The sequence below is a fragment of the Gracilinanus agilis genome, chromosome 3 (assembly GCF_016433145.1).
Source record: "Gracilinanus agilis isolate LMUSP501 chromosome 3, AgileGrace, whole genome shotgun sequence".
Taxonomy (NCBI): Eukaryota; Metazoa; Chordata; class Mammalia; order Didelphimorphia; family Didelphidae; genus Gracilinanus; species Gracilinanus agilis.
Genome location: NC_058132.1, coordinates 225,232,086 through 225,251,049, shown reverse-complemented (window position 1 = coordinate 225,251,049; position 18,964 = coordinate 225,232,086). Strand labels below are relative to the sequence as shown.

Genomic DNA, 18,964 nt, shown 5'->3' with positions numbered 1-18,964 from the left:
TACTCTAGAGAGTAGAACATTTTTCATATTTTATTTGTCCACACATAGTCCAGCATATTTATTATTAAACTTGTTCTTGGAACAGTTTTGGAGGAAACCATTGCTAGAGGTATAGAAATTCCTTGTTTGTAATCATCAGTAGTCTTATCCTTGTTGCCAGTAGGAATTGTTTCTTTCTTTGTACTGGTATCCCCAGGGCCCAGCACATTTAGATATTTAATTAATATTTGTTCATTGAAATGAATACAAAACTGCATCTAGTAACAGATGAGGAGATTTTTTTAGGGAAAATGTATCTAGATTTTTCCTCTGAGAGTTGCAAACCAAAAAGAGGTTAGAAATAAATGTTTGTATAATATTGAGTAATTCCCATCATAGGAATAGAAGGAACTTTCTTAAGAAGTTAATTTGCCACATAAATACAATTTATTTCAGTCCTGCCATTGCTTATGGATTCAGTAAAGGTGTGGTCTTACTATAGTAGACTGTCTGTTTGATGGGTTTTGTGCCAAAAGGGATATTTCTGGTGGAGCTGACATCACATCAAACATCCAACTTCTTGAATTACTTTTGGAAACTAACATTAGTAAGACTATTACAGATGGACAAAGTACTTTGTACTCTAATGCTTTACAGTCAGGGGCTCTGTTGTAAACCTAGATATAGATGACAAGAATATTAAATACTATTGGCATTTTTAAAAATTAATGTCACGATATTTTTAAATGTAAAAGGGAGAAGGTGAAATTGATCGATGTTCACTGAAAGAAATGAGTTCTAATTCTGTGGACATTTGTCAGTGGTATATGTTTGTATCTAACAGGTATAGATATGAATTTATTTGATAATCTCAACCTGGCCATAAGCAATAGTGGATGTTTTACAATAGTTGTTCCCATAGATTTATTATAAAGTTCTTTTAAATGAATTTCAAATAAATTAAGAAAGAATCATTCATAGTTGCATGGTTTTATCTTGTAATGTATAGAAATGTATCATTAGGTTATTTTTCTTTTAAGAAATGCCATTTAAAATCAAAGTACCCTTCATTTTTTCAGGTGTATTAAGCCTAATGACAAAAAAGCTGCCCACATCTTCAACGATGCCCTGGTGTGTCACCAGATCAGATACCTCGGTCTCTTGGAGAATGTCCGTGTAAGAAGGGCAGGCTATGCCTTCAGGCAGGCTTATGAGCCTTGCCTAGAAAGATACAAGATGCTTTGCAAGCAAACATGGCCTCATTGGAAGGGGCCTGCAAGGTGAGAAAATTGACAGATTTAATCATGAACTTTAAGAAGGGGAAAAACTTGTCTTTTCCTTCATGCAGTTAGCCTGAATGTTAAAGTGAGATCTTGATTAGGTTAATTGTAATAATCGACATTGGTACATATTTTACCATTGAGAAGACAGTCTGATCCTCAGAGCAACTGGGAAGTCCAATGATGTTCACATGAGCCTCAAAAGAGATTAGGCAAAACAGCTTCTTAGAGGTAAATCAGGGACTCAAAGGTCTCCAGATATCCAGATCCAAGGCTCTGTCCATGACAGCGTGCTCCAAAACAGGTTCACCTCTTCTTTGCCTCTCTAATTTTGGCCATCCAAGAGGATTCTTTGATTCCATTTCATTGGCTTATGTTATTAGCAGAATTTAAAAACCGGCTTATATCTGATGAAGAAGGAATTGATCAACACCTCCTAGTAGAATGTTAGAACCTTACAAATCCCCTCTGAACACCTCCATTTTATAGGTGAGGAGACTGTGATCCAGCAAGGTAGACCCAGTTAGTTATTTGCAGTAATGGGCTATGATATAACTTTGAAATTCTTAATTTCAAAATGTTATTTCTGTTACATGATCTTGCTTCCACCTCAGTTCAGCAAATACTTTTTCCAGCATCTATGCATGTTCAAGGGATATATACTATACTGTTCCAGGTGCCAAGGACACTCAGGAAGCCAAGAATAATACTATCCCTTAGGAGCATACGAGCAACATTGACCTCATCTTTCACATAAAAAGTTGAATGTCCACCTTTTTGCCAGTTGATCACTTTATAATTAGAGATAGAAAACCATAGAAAGATAATGTAGGTTTACCAGTTGATAGGAGATGTTGGTGCCATATTAAACTCTGATGTTAATTTTCAGGGTATTATGGTATAAAATTCCTCTTTTGGGTGAGTGAAAAATTGAATTAAATAAGCTCAGAGGTCACTTCTTATGCTGATTCTTTACTTCTCTGAATCCATGGTATTTGATTTCTTTGTGTTTCATTTTCCTGTGGCTAGCTAGCCTAGGAATCAGGAAAACCTGGATTCAGGTCCTGCCTCTGATCCATACATACTGTTTGTAAAAATCCTGGGCAAGTTGAGTCACCTCTCAGTGCCCCAAGGTAGTCATCTGAGACTATGAAGAGCAGGTGCTGGGTAGAGAGAACTTCCTTATTAGGAGTTTCCCTTTATCAGTGGAATCTTGGGTCTGGCTTAAAACACACAGGCACTCACATGCAAAAAAAAAAAAAAGAAAGGAAGGAAGGAAGGAAGGAAGGAAGGAAGGAAGGAAGGAAGGAAGGAAGGAAGGAAGGAAAGAAAGAAAGAAACAAACAAACAAACAAACAAACAAACAAACAAACAAACAATTAAAGCTGCCCTGCCCAGCTCCTACTATGGAAGTAAAATATTGTGAGCACTGTGCAGCTTGTCTTACTCATACCTAGGAATTCCTGTGCTCAAGTACGGTCTGTATCTTGAGTTTCCCACTCCCTGGCATTTTTTCTCTACCCTTATTTCGTCACACCTGCCCCAGGAAATGTTTTGAAAATACTTTCAGTGGGTTAACCAAGGAGGCTCAGAATAAATTTTTGCACACATTTGACAATCTCTTCCCTGCATTTCATAATCCCTTCTGTGTAAACCCAGTTTGGTTGGTACGTAAATACATTTCTATAAATACAGGACATTGCTATTATTGGTCAAATAGAAGAAGAAATTGACTGTAGGTTCAGGTTTCCATTTAAAAAATCAGTGATGAACCTAAATAGACAAGTTTACACAAAAGATTAAGAGGATTCAGTATAATCTGTGATATTAAATCTGTAATAGTCTTTCTCCTTGAAATTTAGGGGAGGAGAATATGGAAGGAGTGAAATAAAACAAATAAGAATGAAAGGTCTAAAACAGTGATTCCCAAAGTGGGCACCACCGCCTCCTGGTGGGTGCTGCAGCAATCCAGGGGAGTGGTGATGGCCATAGGTGCATTTATCTTTCCTATTAATTGCTATTAAATTTTTTTAAAAATTAATTTCCAGAGGGCTAAGTAATATTTTTTCTGGAAAGGGGTCGGTAGGCCAAAAAAGTTTGGGAACTACTAGTCTAAAAGAATGCATTTTAAAGCATGCAAAATAATAATAAAAGTTGATACACGGAGATGTTTTTCCTTTAGCATTTAGTAAATAACATATATGCATAGTTACACAAACAATTAAATCTTTTTGTTTGTTTGTTTATCCTGTTTTAGATTTCATTTGTTTTTGTTGGTATAGTTGAATTCTGATAAATAAATAGAGAATTGATATAAACAAAATTAATATATAAAAATATAGATATAAAAAATTGGTATAAATAGAGCTTCCTATAGTAGACACAGGGTTGGGATTGGAATTTAATCAATGTTGGCATTTGATTATGTACTTTGGGCACCTTAGTGTTCAAGCAGCTCTCAAAGTTGCGTGACATCTATATTGGTAGAAAGAGGAGTTTGGGGGTAGCTAGGTGGCTCGGTGGATAGATTTTGAGGCCTCATATTAGGAGGACCTGGGTTCAAATCTGGATTCACATAGTTCCTTGCTGTGTGGTCCTGGGAAAATCACTTAGCCCCATTTGCCTAGCTCTTGCCTTCTCCTTTGTCTTACAGCTGTTACTAAGACAGAAAGTAAGGGTTATTTAAAAAGGGAACTCCTACCCTGATGAAATCCTAAGTCTATTCCCATAAAAAAAATTGTCAGTGAAAGTTATAAAAAAAGTAATAGAATTATTTTTAGAAATTTTTTGCAAGATAGATGTTTTGTATAAGAACAATGACATTCTAAGTGTGAAGTTTTGTTTTGTTTTCTATACCAAATAATACAAGGCACTATATAGTTTGTTTGGAAAGAAACATTTTATAGCTAAAGAAGTGAGGGAGAAAAATGCCTTATCCTTTTTTGATTTTCCTAGAGCTGGTGTGGAAGTGTTGTTTAATGAATTAGAATTCCCTGTGGAAGAATACTCTTTTGGTAGATCGAAGATATTTATCCGGAACCCAAGAACGGTATGTGTGACTCAAATCATCTTTTCAAAGGTTTTATTCATTTGTGTAGGCAGGTTCATGAAGAAAAATCTAACTCTAAAACATTTAACTGGATTATTACTAATACATTAATTGAGGGCGGGGTTAGGAAATCGATGTTTCCTTTTTTTTTTAAGCTGCTTGAATATTTTACTGTTCTGGGCAGAAAATTTTACACATCTTGATGTTGACAAAGCATTTTAAAAGTTTTTTAATTAAAAATATTAATATGTAATCAAATATTTCCCATGAAAATGGAGATGCTGGATACTTTTGATTTTATTAATTGAGTACAGTACAATTTAGTGCAGCTTTATTAGAACAGACACATTATTGGTAACTGTTTACACCATCAATTTTTCTTTTCTTTTCCTGATGACATCAGTTTCACCTTCATATGGGGCTGGCTTAGAGTCTTTCTCCCATAACTACATATTTCTGCTGCTTGACTCTGGTAAAGTAGTCACTCCAGTCAATCATCACTTTTCCACCTGCTTAAAATGGGGAAGGCCTGCTACTTAGTTTCTAAGGAGGCTAGCCAGTAGCCAGTCAACATCACAATGGACCAACCCAGTGGTAGTTGATAAACCAGTTAGAGTGCAGAGTATCAGGAAAAGAAAGTGGGAAAAAACAAAACAAAACCTGTAAATGGTGACTAAGAATCAACAGTGTTTTTAAAGGAAAATTTCACTTGTATGGCAACAACTTATTGTGCATGGGAGCACCCTCAGCTGTGTGGTTTGAAGGGAACACTAGAAAAAAGCCAATCTAGTCATGTAAAGTTGGAATTATAAACTACTTTACAAAAACTCTGATGAGGCCAACAATGAACTGCCTCTTTCAGATACTTCATAGGATTACTTTAACAGTGTGATCAGAATAATAATAAACATTGCAATAATTGTGTACTTTTGTATAGTGCTTTGAGGTCTTTAAATGCTTGCCTCACAACAGTTGTGTATTATTATCTCCATTTCTCAGATGGTGGAACTGAGGCATAAAAAGAGGCCAAGTGACTTGAACCTTGTCATAGTTTATACCATAAGTGCCAGAGCTGAGATTCTTCTTTAAATTATGTATTTATTTTCCCGTTTTTTTGCATTAAGATGCCTAGTTAGCCCTCTTGCTTTTTTCCCTCTCTCCTATTAGAGAAGACATCATCTGACAAAAGAGATATGTACATATAAAACCACATCTTATTTCTATTTATAGTTCTTTTGATCATTTTTCAAACAGTATTTCTAATTAAATTTCATTATCTTCCCCAACATTTGTAAACAGTAGGCCCTTAATAAATATTCAGAGGATCCTAAGATTTCAGGAGGATTGAGTCCAGTTCCCTCAATTTTAAAGATGAGGCACTTGGGGCTCAGAGAGAGGAAATAACTTTCTGAGAGTCTCAAACTGGAATTCAAACAGCCTTCTGGCTCTAAATCCAGTGCTCTTTCCAATGTACAGTGCTTTGGGTTTGATAAATTGTACAAAGAAAAATTTCAATTCAACACCAAAAAATTGCCATAGGACAGATAAATTCCACAATAATGGAGTTTTACTTTTTCTATATTTATTAGCAAAATTTGTGCATATGCTAGTGCCCAGTTTGATGTAAAACTGAAGTAGTTAAATGTTTTTGTGACTGACCCTATTGTCATTATATTAGCTTCTTAAGAATCATCTTTCCATGTGATATTCTGGGTTCAAACCTTTGATAACATTCTGAGTAATCTTTTTTTTTAATATGCTACTTAACAGTTATTCAAGTTAGAAGACCTAAGAAAACGACGCCTTGAGGACCTGGCCACTCTCATTCAGAAAATTTTTCGAGGTTGGAAGTGCCGGACTCACTTCCTGTTAATGAAGAAGAGTCAAGTTGTTATTGCTGCCTGGTACAGAAGATATTCAGTAAGCTAGCATTCTTTAAATATGTAGTCTTCATTATTATAGGATAAATTGTCTTGATTTTTACCTGTGCTCATTTTCCTCATCTGTAAAAAGAGGGAGTTGGCCTGGATAGTATCTCAAATGTCCTTTCTTTCTCTTAAATCTGTGAACCCATGTCCTGGGAAATTATAATATTTTGATGACCAAAAATGGAATCTAATATTGATTCATTTAAATTTTAGGATATGGAAGCCTAATGATTCCAGGTCAAAATCTCTGTTGCAAACTCTCCATTTTCATGTGTTGTAAAGATTAAAAATAGTAAAACCTAGCATTTATGAAGTGTTTTAAGCCTGGCAAGCCACTGCATGTTTTATCTGAGGCTGCAAGCCAGAGCTGAAAGATTTAATTTCTTTTTATTCCTGAGAAAATTTAGCTGTGTTGATAACATGTGCAAAAGTATTCTTATCTAATGGATAAAGAATTTTAGTCATTTGCTTTCTCTCAGAGATCAAAGATTCATCATTACAATTAATCAGATTTCAGGTACCTGTTCATATATATATATATTTTTTATTATTATTTTTTTTTTAAAGCTCATTAACAGGTGGTTCAGAAAATAAAAAAATTGAGTGCATCCCTTTGGAGCATTCTACCTATTTTTAGTCAATAGACATGTTTCACACTAAGGTCAGGTTAAATTAATGATAAATTTTGCTGGCATATTCCCATAGTACATTTTAGTACAATACAGATGATCTTGAAGTTTTAATGATGTATATACCCCTTGGAACACTCTACCTATTTTTGGTCAATAGATATGTTTCACACTAAGGTCATGTTAAATCAATCATAAGTTTTGCTGACATTATCCCATAGTACATTTTAGTACAATACAAATGATCTTGAAATTTTGAAGATTAATGAGGTATTTAACTTCTCATTGTACTAAGCAGCTAAAGAAAATCTGCTTGATTTTCAGCTCTTTGAAGAAAAACTATTTGCTTGACTTAATATAATGAATTCAAACAAAGCAGATATGAATGTGTGTAGACAAATAAATGCTCGATTTATTCGTGGCATTTTCTTAAAAGATAGATTGTTGATTTCATTATTATGAGATGGTCCAGCTCTAATGGATTTCTCACTGGGGAAAACTCTAGTTTCACTCAACTGGATTAAAAATTATAATACTCTGCTTTCTATTTATTTGAGATAATAGCAGTATAGAATCAGGCCTGTGTAGGCCTACATTATTTTTTCCTTTTTAAAATCATGAATGGAGATGGAAAATAGGACATACAATAATATGGCCATTGTAAGCACCCAGAATCATCTCTGTAGGATTATATTGTTAATTGCTTGGGTAGTGATTAGATGTCCAAGAGATAATCATATTTTAGGTTTATAACTATTAAAACTACCACAATCTAAGTCAGTTTCATAACTAAACATAAAAATGCTCATCAAATTTAGTCACTAGACTAAGTATTTTCCCTCTACTATGAATTAACTTCTGTTGGAATGATATTTTGAAATCATTTTCACTTACTTGATAAATCAAATTTATGAGATGAAATTTCAGTTCATTGATAAAAATCAATACTTAAACAGGATCTCATGGCTCCTTAAGAAAAAATTTAGAAAACGAATAAAGTTTTCACTCTGAGGAGTCTTCATAGAGACAAAAATACCCAGTGATTTGCCCATTCATTTAAGACTTTTTAAAAAGTTGGTCATGTCACTGCCACTGCTACTGAGTGCAGGTAGGAGTACAAAGGATGGAAGGAGCAGTGTGAGATTGGATGTCAGAGAAGGTAGAGGAAATAGTTGCATTTCATTTTTTGCCCCCCACCTCGAGTCAAAACTTCCACTTTGTTCAGCCCTACAGTTGGTGTATTTTATGGATCTGTAAATAGCTCTGCCCACACCTCTTTCTTTTTGCCTTCAGCAACAAAAGAAATATCAACAGATAAAGAGTTCTGCCATAGTGATACAGTCATTCATCAGAGGATGGAAGGTGAGTTGGAATGTAATTTCCTTGCTTGGAATCTTCCCATTCTTTACAAATGCTGGGTCCTAGGACTTGGCTGAGGAGGAGGAGGAGGAAGTCTCCTTATTGTCAAGTACACCCTCAATCTAAAGTAAAGACGTCTATGTTGGGAGCTAGACTGGTGTCCTGATACCTGATGATGCCAGGGACAAGCTCTTTGTTCTCTGAGAAAGGCCTGGGGAGGGCTGGCAAGAGGAAAATTCCCTGCTGAGGAAGCTCCACGCCACAGCTGGGGTACAGTTTTTTAAACTCTCACCTTCCATCTTAGACTCAATACTGTGTATTGGTTCCAAGGCAGAAGAGCAGTAAGGGCTAGACAAAGGGGGTCAAGTGACTTGCCCAGGGTCACTCAGTGAGGAAGTGTGTCTGAGGTCAGATTTTAACCCAGGACCTCCTTCTCTAAGCCTGACTCTCAATCCACCAAGCCCCCTTCCTGTCTTTGTTTTTAAATATAATGCTATTGTTGTTTTATTGTATTTTAATTTTTAATTTATTTAATTAACATTGAAATTTAATTTTCAATATATTTTGTTAAATATTTCTCAGTTACATGTTAATTTGATTCTGACCGTCCTGGGGACATGTTTGACACCTTTATTTCAGAAGGCTTCTTCCCATACCCTCGCATCCTGCCAGGCCATGGAGAATTTACCTGTTTTTCCATTCTTCTTTCCCTATTCCTTGCCCTGGGAGTGAACTCACGGATGCCAGAGCTGTCCATGAGAGGCGCATCCTGGATCTGGACCAATTCTAGCGGAGTGATGAGTCAGGTGCCTGCTTGGAGGCCTCCCTCCCAGGCTGCCATGCCCGTCTGTTCCTCATCCCCTGCCCGGGCTTGGGACCCAGGCCTGGATAAAGCTCCCTGATAACGGCCCAGCCTCAGTGTGGTGGCTTCACCGGCCATCTCCCACAGTCTGTGGGCCAGCCCTGGAAAAGGCGGGCCTTTGTCGTGGGCTGCTGGTGTCGCTTGTCCTCGAGGCACTTGTAGCCACAGCCCAGAAGGAGCCCGAGCCCGGGTCGTTCCTCCCTGCCGCCCTTCCGCAGATCCTCCTGCCCGTGGTCGGCCCTATCATTGATCCACGTGGGCCCGAGCCGACAGCCGCTTTGCCCACCTTTCCTTCCGTGGCCTGGGCCTCGGCTCTCTTCTGGGGGTCATGCCGTGCCTCTCTCCCCCGCCCCCCAGCCCCTTCTTCCTCCTGCTGTGTAAGCAAGCTTTTTGTTTGTTTTAGCAGAGACATCAAACAAAGGAGACCTCCCCTTCTCGCTCACTGCTGCTTATTCTTCCTTTCTTACATGATCTGTCTAAAATGTGTGGGGATTTGCCCAGGCTTGTCTGTGTAAGGACGGACAGCCAAAACATCCTGCTTTGGTCCAAACACTGTGTAGTTAGGACAGAGACGCTGCTTCCAGGGACCGGCGTCACCCCAGGTGTGTCGGGAAGAAGAGCCTGGCTCTTTGTTACGCTGTCTGCTCTTGCTGAAATACCCTAAGCTGAGGGAGAGCCAGCCCTGGAGATGGGGACGTCCTGGGTTCAAATGTGGCCTCAGACGCTTCCTAGCAGACCCTGGGCGAGTCCCATAACCCCCATTGCCTAGCCCTGACCAGTCTTCTGCCTTAGGACCATTCCTTATTATTGATTCCAAGATGGAAGGTGTAAGGGTTTCAAAAAATTAAAAAAAAAAAAAAAAAAGAATACTCTAAGCTGGGCATGCCAGAAATGGATCTATAGATGCTGCCCCGTTTCACACACTGCTGCAAAATGAGATTGAGCCGTTCATGGCCTTTAGGGCACCGTAGCTCACATTCTGAGAGCCGCCGTCTCACTGTAGGGTAGGCTCGTGTCCCTCTCTTAGGCCGGTTATTTTTGTTTTTGTTTTAAAAGACATCCTTACCTTTTGTTCTGGTAAGAACTCCAAAAGGGCAAGGTTAAGTGATTCACCCAGGATCACACAGCTAGGAGATAGGTGAGGTCCTCCCGGCTCCAGGCCTGGAGCTCTCTCCACGGTGCTCCCCTCGCCGCCCTCGTTAACACTTTTGTCATCTAGAGTGGGAGCTTCTGCTGGTTTTCCTAGAAGGGAAGCAATGGGTTCCAGTGGAAAGAAGGCTGGACTTAGAGCTGGGAGACCTGAGGGGGAGCCTTAGAGTGAACTTAACTGGTTGAAAAACCACTTCACTTTGGAGGCTTTATTGAATCATTTGTAAAATGGGATTAGAATCCTGTGAGTCCCTAACTCTCAAGACCTGTTGATCTTGGCCACTGAATTATTTTTCCTATAAAACTCTAATGGTGATGAAATAACTTCATTATACTAATACTTGTTCTTCTAAAAAAAGAAGCTTTTGAAAGGCAGAATTTGTTCTTAAAAGTGCTTTATTAATATCTTTCATTTTCTTCATCATCTTAATTTCCAAACATACTTCTCCTACATCCCACCTAGAAAGCCATCCCTTTGAACAAAGAATAAAAAGGAAGGAGAGAAAAAAATTCAGCTTAAAACTAAACAATCCATCAAGGGAATCTTGACAGTACAGTATATACAGTATTTCTGGAACAATCTTCCCTTCCCTATTTCTTATCTGTTCTTTGTGGATGCTAGAGGGAAATAGAGAGTGATAATCATTTCTTGAAATTTTTGAAATGATTATCTTTAATTTTAAAAAAATCTTTTTTTAATCCTTACCTTCCATCTTAGAATTAATACTGTGTATTGGTTCTAAGGTTCTAAAGAGTAGTAAGGGCTAGGCAATGGGGGTTATGTGACTGGCCCAGAGTCACGTGGCTAGGAAGTGTCTCAGGCCAGATTTGAACTCAGGACTTCCTGTTACCTGGCTTTCCATCCACTGAACCAACTTACTGCCCCTATCTTTATTTTTTAAAGTATCTATATTGCACCTGCTCGGTGCTAAGCACTTTTAACAAATATTATCTCATTTGATTCCTCACAACAGCCTTGGGGAGGTAGGTATTATTATGATTATTATCCTCATTTACTTTTTTAAACTTATTTTAAGAATTTTCTTTTTCTTTTGGATGTGTCCTAGGCGCGAAAGATTCTGCGTGAGTTGAAACACGAGAAGCGCTGTCAGGAAGCCGTCACCACCATCGCTGCTTTCTGGCACGGTACACAGGTAGGTGAGACGCTGGGGAGAGACACGGGAGCAGAATCATAGCCCCTCCCTACTATGGAACAGAGAATTGTGTCACTGACTCACTCTCCCCAAACTTGCATTTATTTCCCTTTTTGCTGCTTGCTTGTTTTTCAGCAGTTTGGGCGTGGAACAGCAGCACATGCTTTCGAGTTAACTGTTTTGTACTGACTCGTTTCTCTCTCTCTCTTTTTTCTTTCTCCATTGGGAATCAGCAGTAACCATTTCTGCCTTAAACTTTTCTATAACTCCTTTTCAAATACACCACAGGCGCGAAGGGAACTGAGACGACTGAAGGAGGAGGCTAGGAATAAACATGCTATTGCTGTTATTTGGGCTTACTGGCTCGGACTTAAGGTACTTCATGCACACATCCCATCACTCCCTTCTGTGACGCGATGGTACCCGACCCTAATCAGTAGCATATAGAGAGGATTAATGACTAATGTTAAAGTTGGCTAATATCGGTGCATGCGTTTGATGCCACAAAAAAAGACTTTGAATGTCAGTTGTGTTTGTAGGAAGCTCAAGCATGTCCAGACAAACAGTACTAATGACTTACTAATGAGATACTAGCGTAGAATTTAAAAAAAATGTTTTCAATTTTAAAACGACCAGTTTTGAAATTGTTTGAATGAAATTATGTGGCATGCATGTTTCTTTTGGCTACTGGCCATGATATTTAACTTTTTATGTTAATTTTTTATAACTTGGATTGTATCTCATACAATCTCTTTACAATGGGAATGCAAAAAGCTAAAAGTCATACTTTTAGAGAAGTTTGAGAATGAAATTTATCCATCAGGCCTACAGAGGCAACTCTTGGGAAGGAAACATGAATATAAAATATTATCCCAGTTTTAACAGAAAGCTGTTTCCGTGCAAAACTAGGCTTATGGCCCCCAAAGAATCCCCGGAATTTCAGCATCAGCTGTTTGTTTTCAGAAACAAAGTCCTCCTGAAATACTCTTGCTAATCCCCAGGCTAGAAATGGAGGCTGTGTGAACACTGAAAATACACCAGGGAGCAATATTTTAGATATTTTTATTACTTTAAACAGCTAAAGGTCTCTTTGCTCAAAATTTGGATTCCTTTTTAAAAAGAAAAATATTGCTGTGGTCCTCCTGAGGCAGTATGATATAATGGATAGAGCATTGGACTTAGTTAGGAAGTCCTTGTTTTAAAGCTTGCATCTTTAAATGCACAGACTTTCGGATGCTAAATAAGTGTCAGTTACTATTATTATTATTATCTCTGCAAACTCATTGAGAAAAGTCATATGAAGAGCTCAAAGCTATCTAAAGTAGATCATACATAACCCATTATTTTAGAGATACATCAGTAGAACATTAATTAGGTAGTACCAGGCTCTTTGTAATCACTGGGAGCAAATTCATTCTATTCTAAAAGGTAAAAGCACATAAACAAAAGTCAAAAGGGATAAGGAAGTGGCAGAGCTCTGTGTATCAGGAATAGAAAAAACCTTTAATAATGTCAGCCTAATCAATGAGGCTTACCTGTTTGGTTTTAGAATTTTATAATAAATTATTCAATGTGTTATTCCAGTATCCTCAGACATTAACTATTTCTTCATGTAAATCAATGTTATTTTCATCTACTATTAAATATTTCTTGAAATTCCAACATTAGTTGGAACTGACCATTTGGTTTCATTTTTGTCCACAAGACCTGTGTTCTTCAGTGAACAGCTAACTCCACAAGTCTCTCCTTGAACCATATGAATACTTCTTTGAGATGTACACACATCCGGAACAAGTCAGCCACTCACTTAAGGAAAATAATTAGTAATAGTGAACGTTCATGGCTATGTTGACATTATCAAAAAGTCATTATATTGATGATTATTGATACTGATATTGAATATATATTAATGATTATAAATAAACAAATAATTTTAATGGTTGAACATCTCCCAAAAGTTAAAACAGAAATCTCATGAATTTCTAAAAGGGAGAAAGTAGAATCCTCTATTTTGTGTACAATTTCAATTAAGTCTATGGAATTGGAAAGTAGAAAAATTTCCAAAATCTTCTTCCACTTAGTTCATCATTGTTTATTATGACAGAATAGATACTTTAATCTTAGTTAAAAATCAAGCACTTTAAAACTGGCAATTTATTTTTTTTCTTATTCAAAATTTATTGAGGTGTGAAGTTAACTCCACTATGTTTCTCTCTGTGTACTTGACTATAACAATGACTTGAGTTTTCATTAAAGAATACTTCAGATTTTTAATACAAAGGATTTTTTTAAATATAAAGGCCAACCTTCAGGGAAACAGCCTCTATTCATATTTTTTCCCTTTGTAGTCACAGTTAAGAGGGCTTCCTTTTAAAAATCTTCCTTTTTAATTAATAAATCTAAACAAGGACGTACAGCTTCTTTTCACCTGTGTGCCCCCTAGCATTTTAAGGGTTAGTTGTAGCAAGGAATGCAGAAAAAAGTAAATGGAAAAAGGAAGGAAAGAAAAGAGGTAAGGCATGAGGCAAAAAGAAGGCAATAGTGACAGAATGCTGCCATTTTTTGGCCTCAGATACCATAAGTTGATTCTTGTGCAGAATCTTATTCCATTGAAAACACCAGTGTCCTTTGTACTGTTTTCACCCTGATCCTTTGGTTTAAATGGTCATATCCTGTTCTTCCATCATTCTGTAATCTTTATTCATAAATCAGCTATTCTGTTTGGGAGTACCTTTTTTTCTGGACATTGTGCTATCTGCATTGGGCTGTCTCTTTTATTCACTATCTAAACCTTTTAGGCTCGAAGGGAATTGAAACGCTTGAAGGAGGAGGCTAGGCGTAAGCATGCAGTTGCTGTCATTTGGGCTTACTGGCTTGGACTGAAGGTACTCTCAACTACTCCTTCCTCTCAACAATGAACTTAGTGAAGCGTGGCACCTACTAACATTGTCGTCTAGTTTTTTGGTGTGATTTTTTTTTTTCCCGTGCTTGCTATTGATCTGCACTATCTTTTTTATACTCTAGTCTTAACTAATTGGAGTTTTGTTACTTTGTTGTTTTTTTTCCTTTCTGGGGGATAAAACTTGCAAGATATTTTCCCATTTTAATATCTATTTTGATAATCTTTTTTCAAATGATACATTTTAGAATACTCTTTAGAGACATTTTTATTTCATCAAAATTCCAACATCAAACTGAAGGTTCAGTTTAGCAAAACAAGTCAAAATCTTTTAAATGTATTTCCTTTCTTCTTTTTATCAGCCTGATTTTAATGCTATAGGATTTACAGAAAGATAATCCCTCCCTCCCCCTCCCCAAAGCACTGCTTTCCCTAAAACACCCAACAATATGGAATTCAAATGATGCTTTACTACATTTCTACATTTAGATGAAAGAAAGAGCAATCTGTGTTTACCCTGGAAGCTTGGCTAATGGACCACTCAAGTTAAACTAAGACTCTAAATGCAGAAAATGTGTTTGCTTTAAAACAAGGGTTATGGCATTAGAAATGTGGCGTACAAACTAATATGGCTTTAGACTTCAAAACACTTTCCGAATGATTCACTCTGGGGCATCTTAAAGGATTTTTCTCTCCTGGAGACGTGTATCCAAATCCTACAAGCTTTGTTGTAATGAGTAACTACCGAAATAACTTTGTTCCTCTAATGATTAGTGTCAAATGAGGATTAAAATAGGGAGATGCATGCGTACCAGAATTGTTTACCACTCTCCTGGAAGACTTTCATCATGCAGGATGATATAAAAGGGGAATTCCCTGTAGAGGCAGAGGTGTTCCAAATGAAGGTCATTTTTGCAGATGTTGTGATACCAATTGAATTAAGTCCTGGAACTTCGCATAACCTCTTCAAGAAGACAGTCATCACTCCAAAGAGTTTGGGCTCAACTTTCCACAAAGACAGAACCAAGTAGATTAAGAATGTGTGCGTGTGTGTGAATTAGCTGAATTTGCTTTAGGGAGCTATGCCAGTTCTTTTAATGACCTCAAACATCTCCTAGAACCAACGGCCTCACTTTGTAACAACAGTATTCCTCTGGTAATTCTTTATGTCCACAAATCTTTAAGACCACAGTCTCCAAATAATTTTGGAATTTAAAAGAATGAAAATTAAAAGTAAAAAGTGAAAAATTAAAATTTAGAATTTAAAACAATTACTTAGCAAGAAACAAAGAGACACGTGGCAAGTGAGACTAGTTCATGTCATATCAAAATAACAAGAAAAAAGTTGTACAGAAAAAATGTCATAAATACCTTTATGAATGAAAAAAAGGTGAGCTAGTTATAAGGCAGGAAACTAGGTGGTAGAGGACCTAGAATAAGGAAGACTTGAGTTCAAATTTGGTCTCAGATACTTCCTAGTTGTGTGATTTAAGCAAATCACTTAACTTCTCTGCCTCCACTGGAAAATAGCAATAATAATAGCATATAACTCTCAGGGTTGTTGAGTAGATCAAATGAGATAATATTTCTAAAGCTATTTTACAAACCTTGAAATGCTATGTAGGGGGCAGTTAGGTAGCCCAGTGTGGAGTTAGAGCTAGGCCTGGAGACCGGAGTCCCTGGGTTCAAATCTGGCCTTAGACACTTTAGTTATATGACCCTGGGCAAGTCACTTAACCCCACCCCCCACCCCCCCTTGCCTAGCTCTTACCACTTAGTAAGAGCTTAGTGTCAATGCCTATAATCTCTCTCTCTTTTTTTTTTTTTTTTTTTTTTGCAGAAGAGCAGTAAGGGCTAGGCAATGGGGGTTAAGTAACTTGCCCAGGGTCACATAGCTAGAAAGTGTCTACGGCCAGATTTGAACCCAGGACCTCCCATCTCTAGGCCTGGCTCTTAATCCATTGAAGTACCCAGCTTTTTTCCAGTGCCTCTTAATTCTAAGATGAAATGTAAGGTTTTATCTTTGGTTTTATTTTTGTTTTAAGCGCAATTTATATAAATGTTAGCTAGTTTTATTGTGGAGCAAGAGTGAATGTGGTCCACTGAGATCCACATAATGTTAAAAAGTTTGAGAGGAAAATTCCTTCACACTTTGGGCAGACCGTACCTGGGGAGAATTGCTGAAGGAAACGGACAGGAATCACCCTGGATGAGATGGCATGAATGAGTTTCACTTTGCACCAGTGGTGGGAGAACCCGCATTAATGAGGCCAAAGATTCATTAAAGAGATGCAGGTGCACACAGCCAGGCTGCTTTCACTTGCATCTTTCCATCAGTGTCATTTTGACAACTACAGCTTGTCAGCAAAATGAAGTCGGCTGCAATTTGCCTGTAGCTTTGTTCAAGAAAGTGGAGTTAAATTATGAAAATAGTAATTAAGCATTCTTTTATGTGATCTATAATTTTTTTGAATTTGAATAACCATAGGAATTCTAAATCTCAATGAAGACTCTGATTCTAATGATTTAGTTTTGTGCAAAAGATTTTAGCAGATTACTATTTCAGTTAATTTATCTGAAAGTTAAAAAGAGAAGTTAGCTATGGAGCATTGACAAAATGCTTTAATATCTAACCCAGTGTTCTCATGTAGATACACTCTATATTTAAACTATCATTAAAAAAGAAAAAGAAAGGAAATGCACATTGACAAATGTCTCCTTTCTAAAATGTACTGTGTGATTGTTTTGTTTTTCATTCATTTACTAAGCTTTTTATTTGTTTTCTTAGCTTATCTATGTATTTTAATTTGCATATTTTCTTGTTGGGGAATCAGTGCTTTTCAAAATAAGAAATAAATTGAGATGCTCATTAGGTATAATCATTCCTAGCCACTATTATATGATTCCTTTGCTTCATCAAAATAACTTAATTCATTTTTGGTCTGACATTATAGAAATATTACAATAGCTATCAAAACAATGGAGTTTTCCATTTTCAGATAATTGTTATTTAAGTGATATCAGCTAATTAAATATTTCAAGTTCAAGAAGAGTGACAAAGAACCTGTGGGTAATATTTTTGCCCCAGGGACTGATTTGTTACCTTAATTAGTACTACTTGGAAATAATTTTAAAGTATATGAGAAGCCCCCTTATATCTTGTCATCTTGGGCAAGTCAGTGTTTACTGAGTAACACGAATTACATCAGATTTCACATCTAAATCCCACTTTACAGGTTAAGCATATTCTAACAGGCTTGTATTTTTTTTTCTGTTTTAAGGATAATGATTTCCATATGGTATTATCTAACATGAGGTACCAGCGAGCTATGTTATACTGGGATTCTACTCTTTTTAAATTAAACATATGTGTCTTGTCCAGTTCTATGAACAGTTCTAAAGTGATGATAGCTATTCATAAGTAGTCTTTAGATATAAAAAAATAGGAGTTTGCCAGTTTGTTCTATTTCTCTTGTGACCAGAAATGATTAGAGAAGGCAGTTTTAAAATTCTCTCAATTTGGTAACTGTTATCCAGGAGAAATAATGGTCATTGATCTCTTAAGATCTAAAGAAAAGGAATAGATGATTGTAAAATATAGAAGATGCATATTTTAAACATATTTGGCTCTTGGTTAGAGCATGAAGCTTTTGGACTATAAAATTTATCATGTATTATTAAAAAACAAATCACAACAGATAAAAGAGAATTACTTATCTATTTTAAGTAAACCAAAATTTTGATAACTGAATGATGATTCTTGGACTTATTTTTAAAAGATTATCATTTATTTGAAACAAAAAAAATTTTTTTTTGGTTAAACAACTTAACTTCTTGCATAGTAAATAATGATAGCATAGCTGTGTGTGTGTGTGTGTGTGTGCATATATATGTAAATATTTATATTGACTTTTATCAAAATGTGATTTGGGGCCATATAGATTATTGATCTTCTGATGCTCTTGTCTCTTGTAAAGGAAGCTATTAAACATTCTTATTTTAATTTTTTAAAATAGTTTTCTGGCATTCATTTTCCTTTTAGAGAACAATTATGTTAAAATATCATCTTGTATATTACATTCTGAAATATATACATACATGCACACACATATGTGTATAAAATTCTAAGCATTGATTTAAAGTGCTGAATTCTTAAGAAAACCAGGCTCTTTAAGAAAAATAACTCACCACCAGAACTCATGAAAAAAAATTAAGTATTGCCTCTTGAGCATCTTTTTTATTCCCCCCTCCCTTTTTTTTTCTTATCTAATTGCCACTTTTTTTTAGTATGCTTGAATTATTTTGGTTACTTCTGGAAAGCATGTCTGTAAGTTCACACTTTTCTAATATTTCTTTTGAGTAAAAAAATGCCTTTCATGAACAAATGCCAAATGTTAATCTCTTTAATTATCCTAATCCTTTCTCTTAAGGTACGTAGAGAATACCGGAAATTCTTTCGCGCCAATGCTGGCAAGAAAATTTATGAGTTTACACTACAGAGAATCGTAAGTTCATACCATTTGTACTTTGTCTATGTCGTATTAAGATTACCATAGAAACAATAAACAATATTAACAGTAAGATAAGAGGATTACAAGTTTGTTTGAGGGAGCATAAAGTTGATTATCAGTCAGTTTCAACTCAGTTTATAATAGTTTTTAGTGATATTCTTCTGG

At 36.4% G+C, this 18,964-nt stretch overlaps 1 protein-coding gene across 4 annotated transcripts in view; it reads left to right on the top strand.

The window, feature by feature from the left end:
- Positions 1 to 18,964, top strand: part of MYO1B (myosin IB) — a 222,777-nt gene that overhangs the window by 187,766 nt on the left and 16,047 nt on the right. The window contains exons 18-25 of one of the 4 annotated variants that reach the window (XM_044669689.1): positions 1,059 to 1,259; positions 4,215 to 4,308; positions 6,079 to 6,228; positions 8,159 to 8,227; positions 11,303 to 11,389; positions 11,678 to 11,764; positions 14,188 to 14,274; positions 18,719 to 18,793. In XM_044669689.1, the coding sequence (XP_044525624.1) occupies positions 1,059 to 1,259; positions 4,215 to 4,308; positions 6,079 to 6,228; positions 8,159 to 8,227; positions 11,303 to 11,389; positions 11,678 to 11,764; positions 14,188 to 14,274; positions 18,719 to 18,793 (850 nt within the window). The remainder of the gene's footprint in view (positions 1 to 1,058; positions 1,260 to 4,214; positions 4,309 to 6,078; positions 6,229 to 8,158; positions 8,228 to 11,302; positions 11,390 to 11,677; positions 11,765 to 14,187; positions 14,275 to 18,718; positions 18,794 to 18,964) is intronic. The other 3 variants (XM_044669685.1, XM_044669686.1, XM_044669687.1) reach the window with 3 other exon arrangements.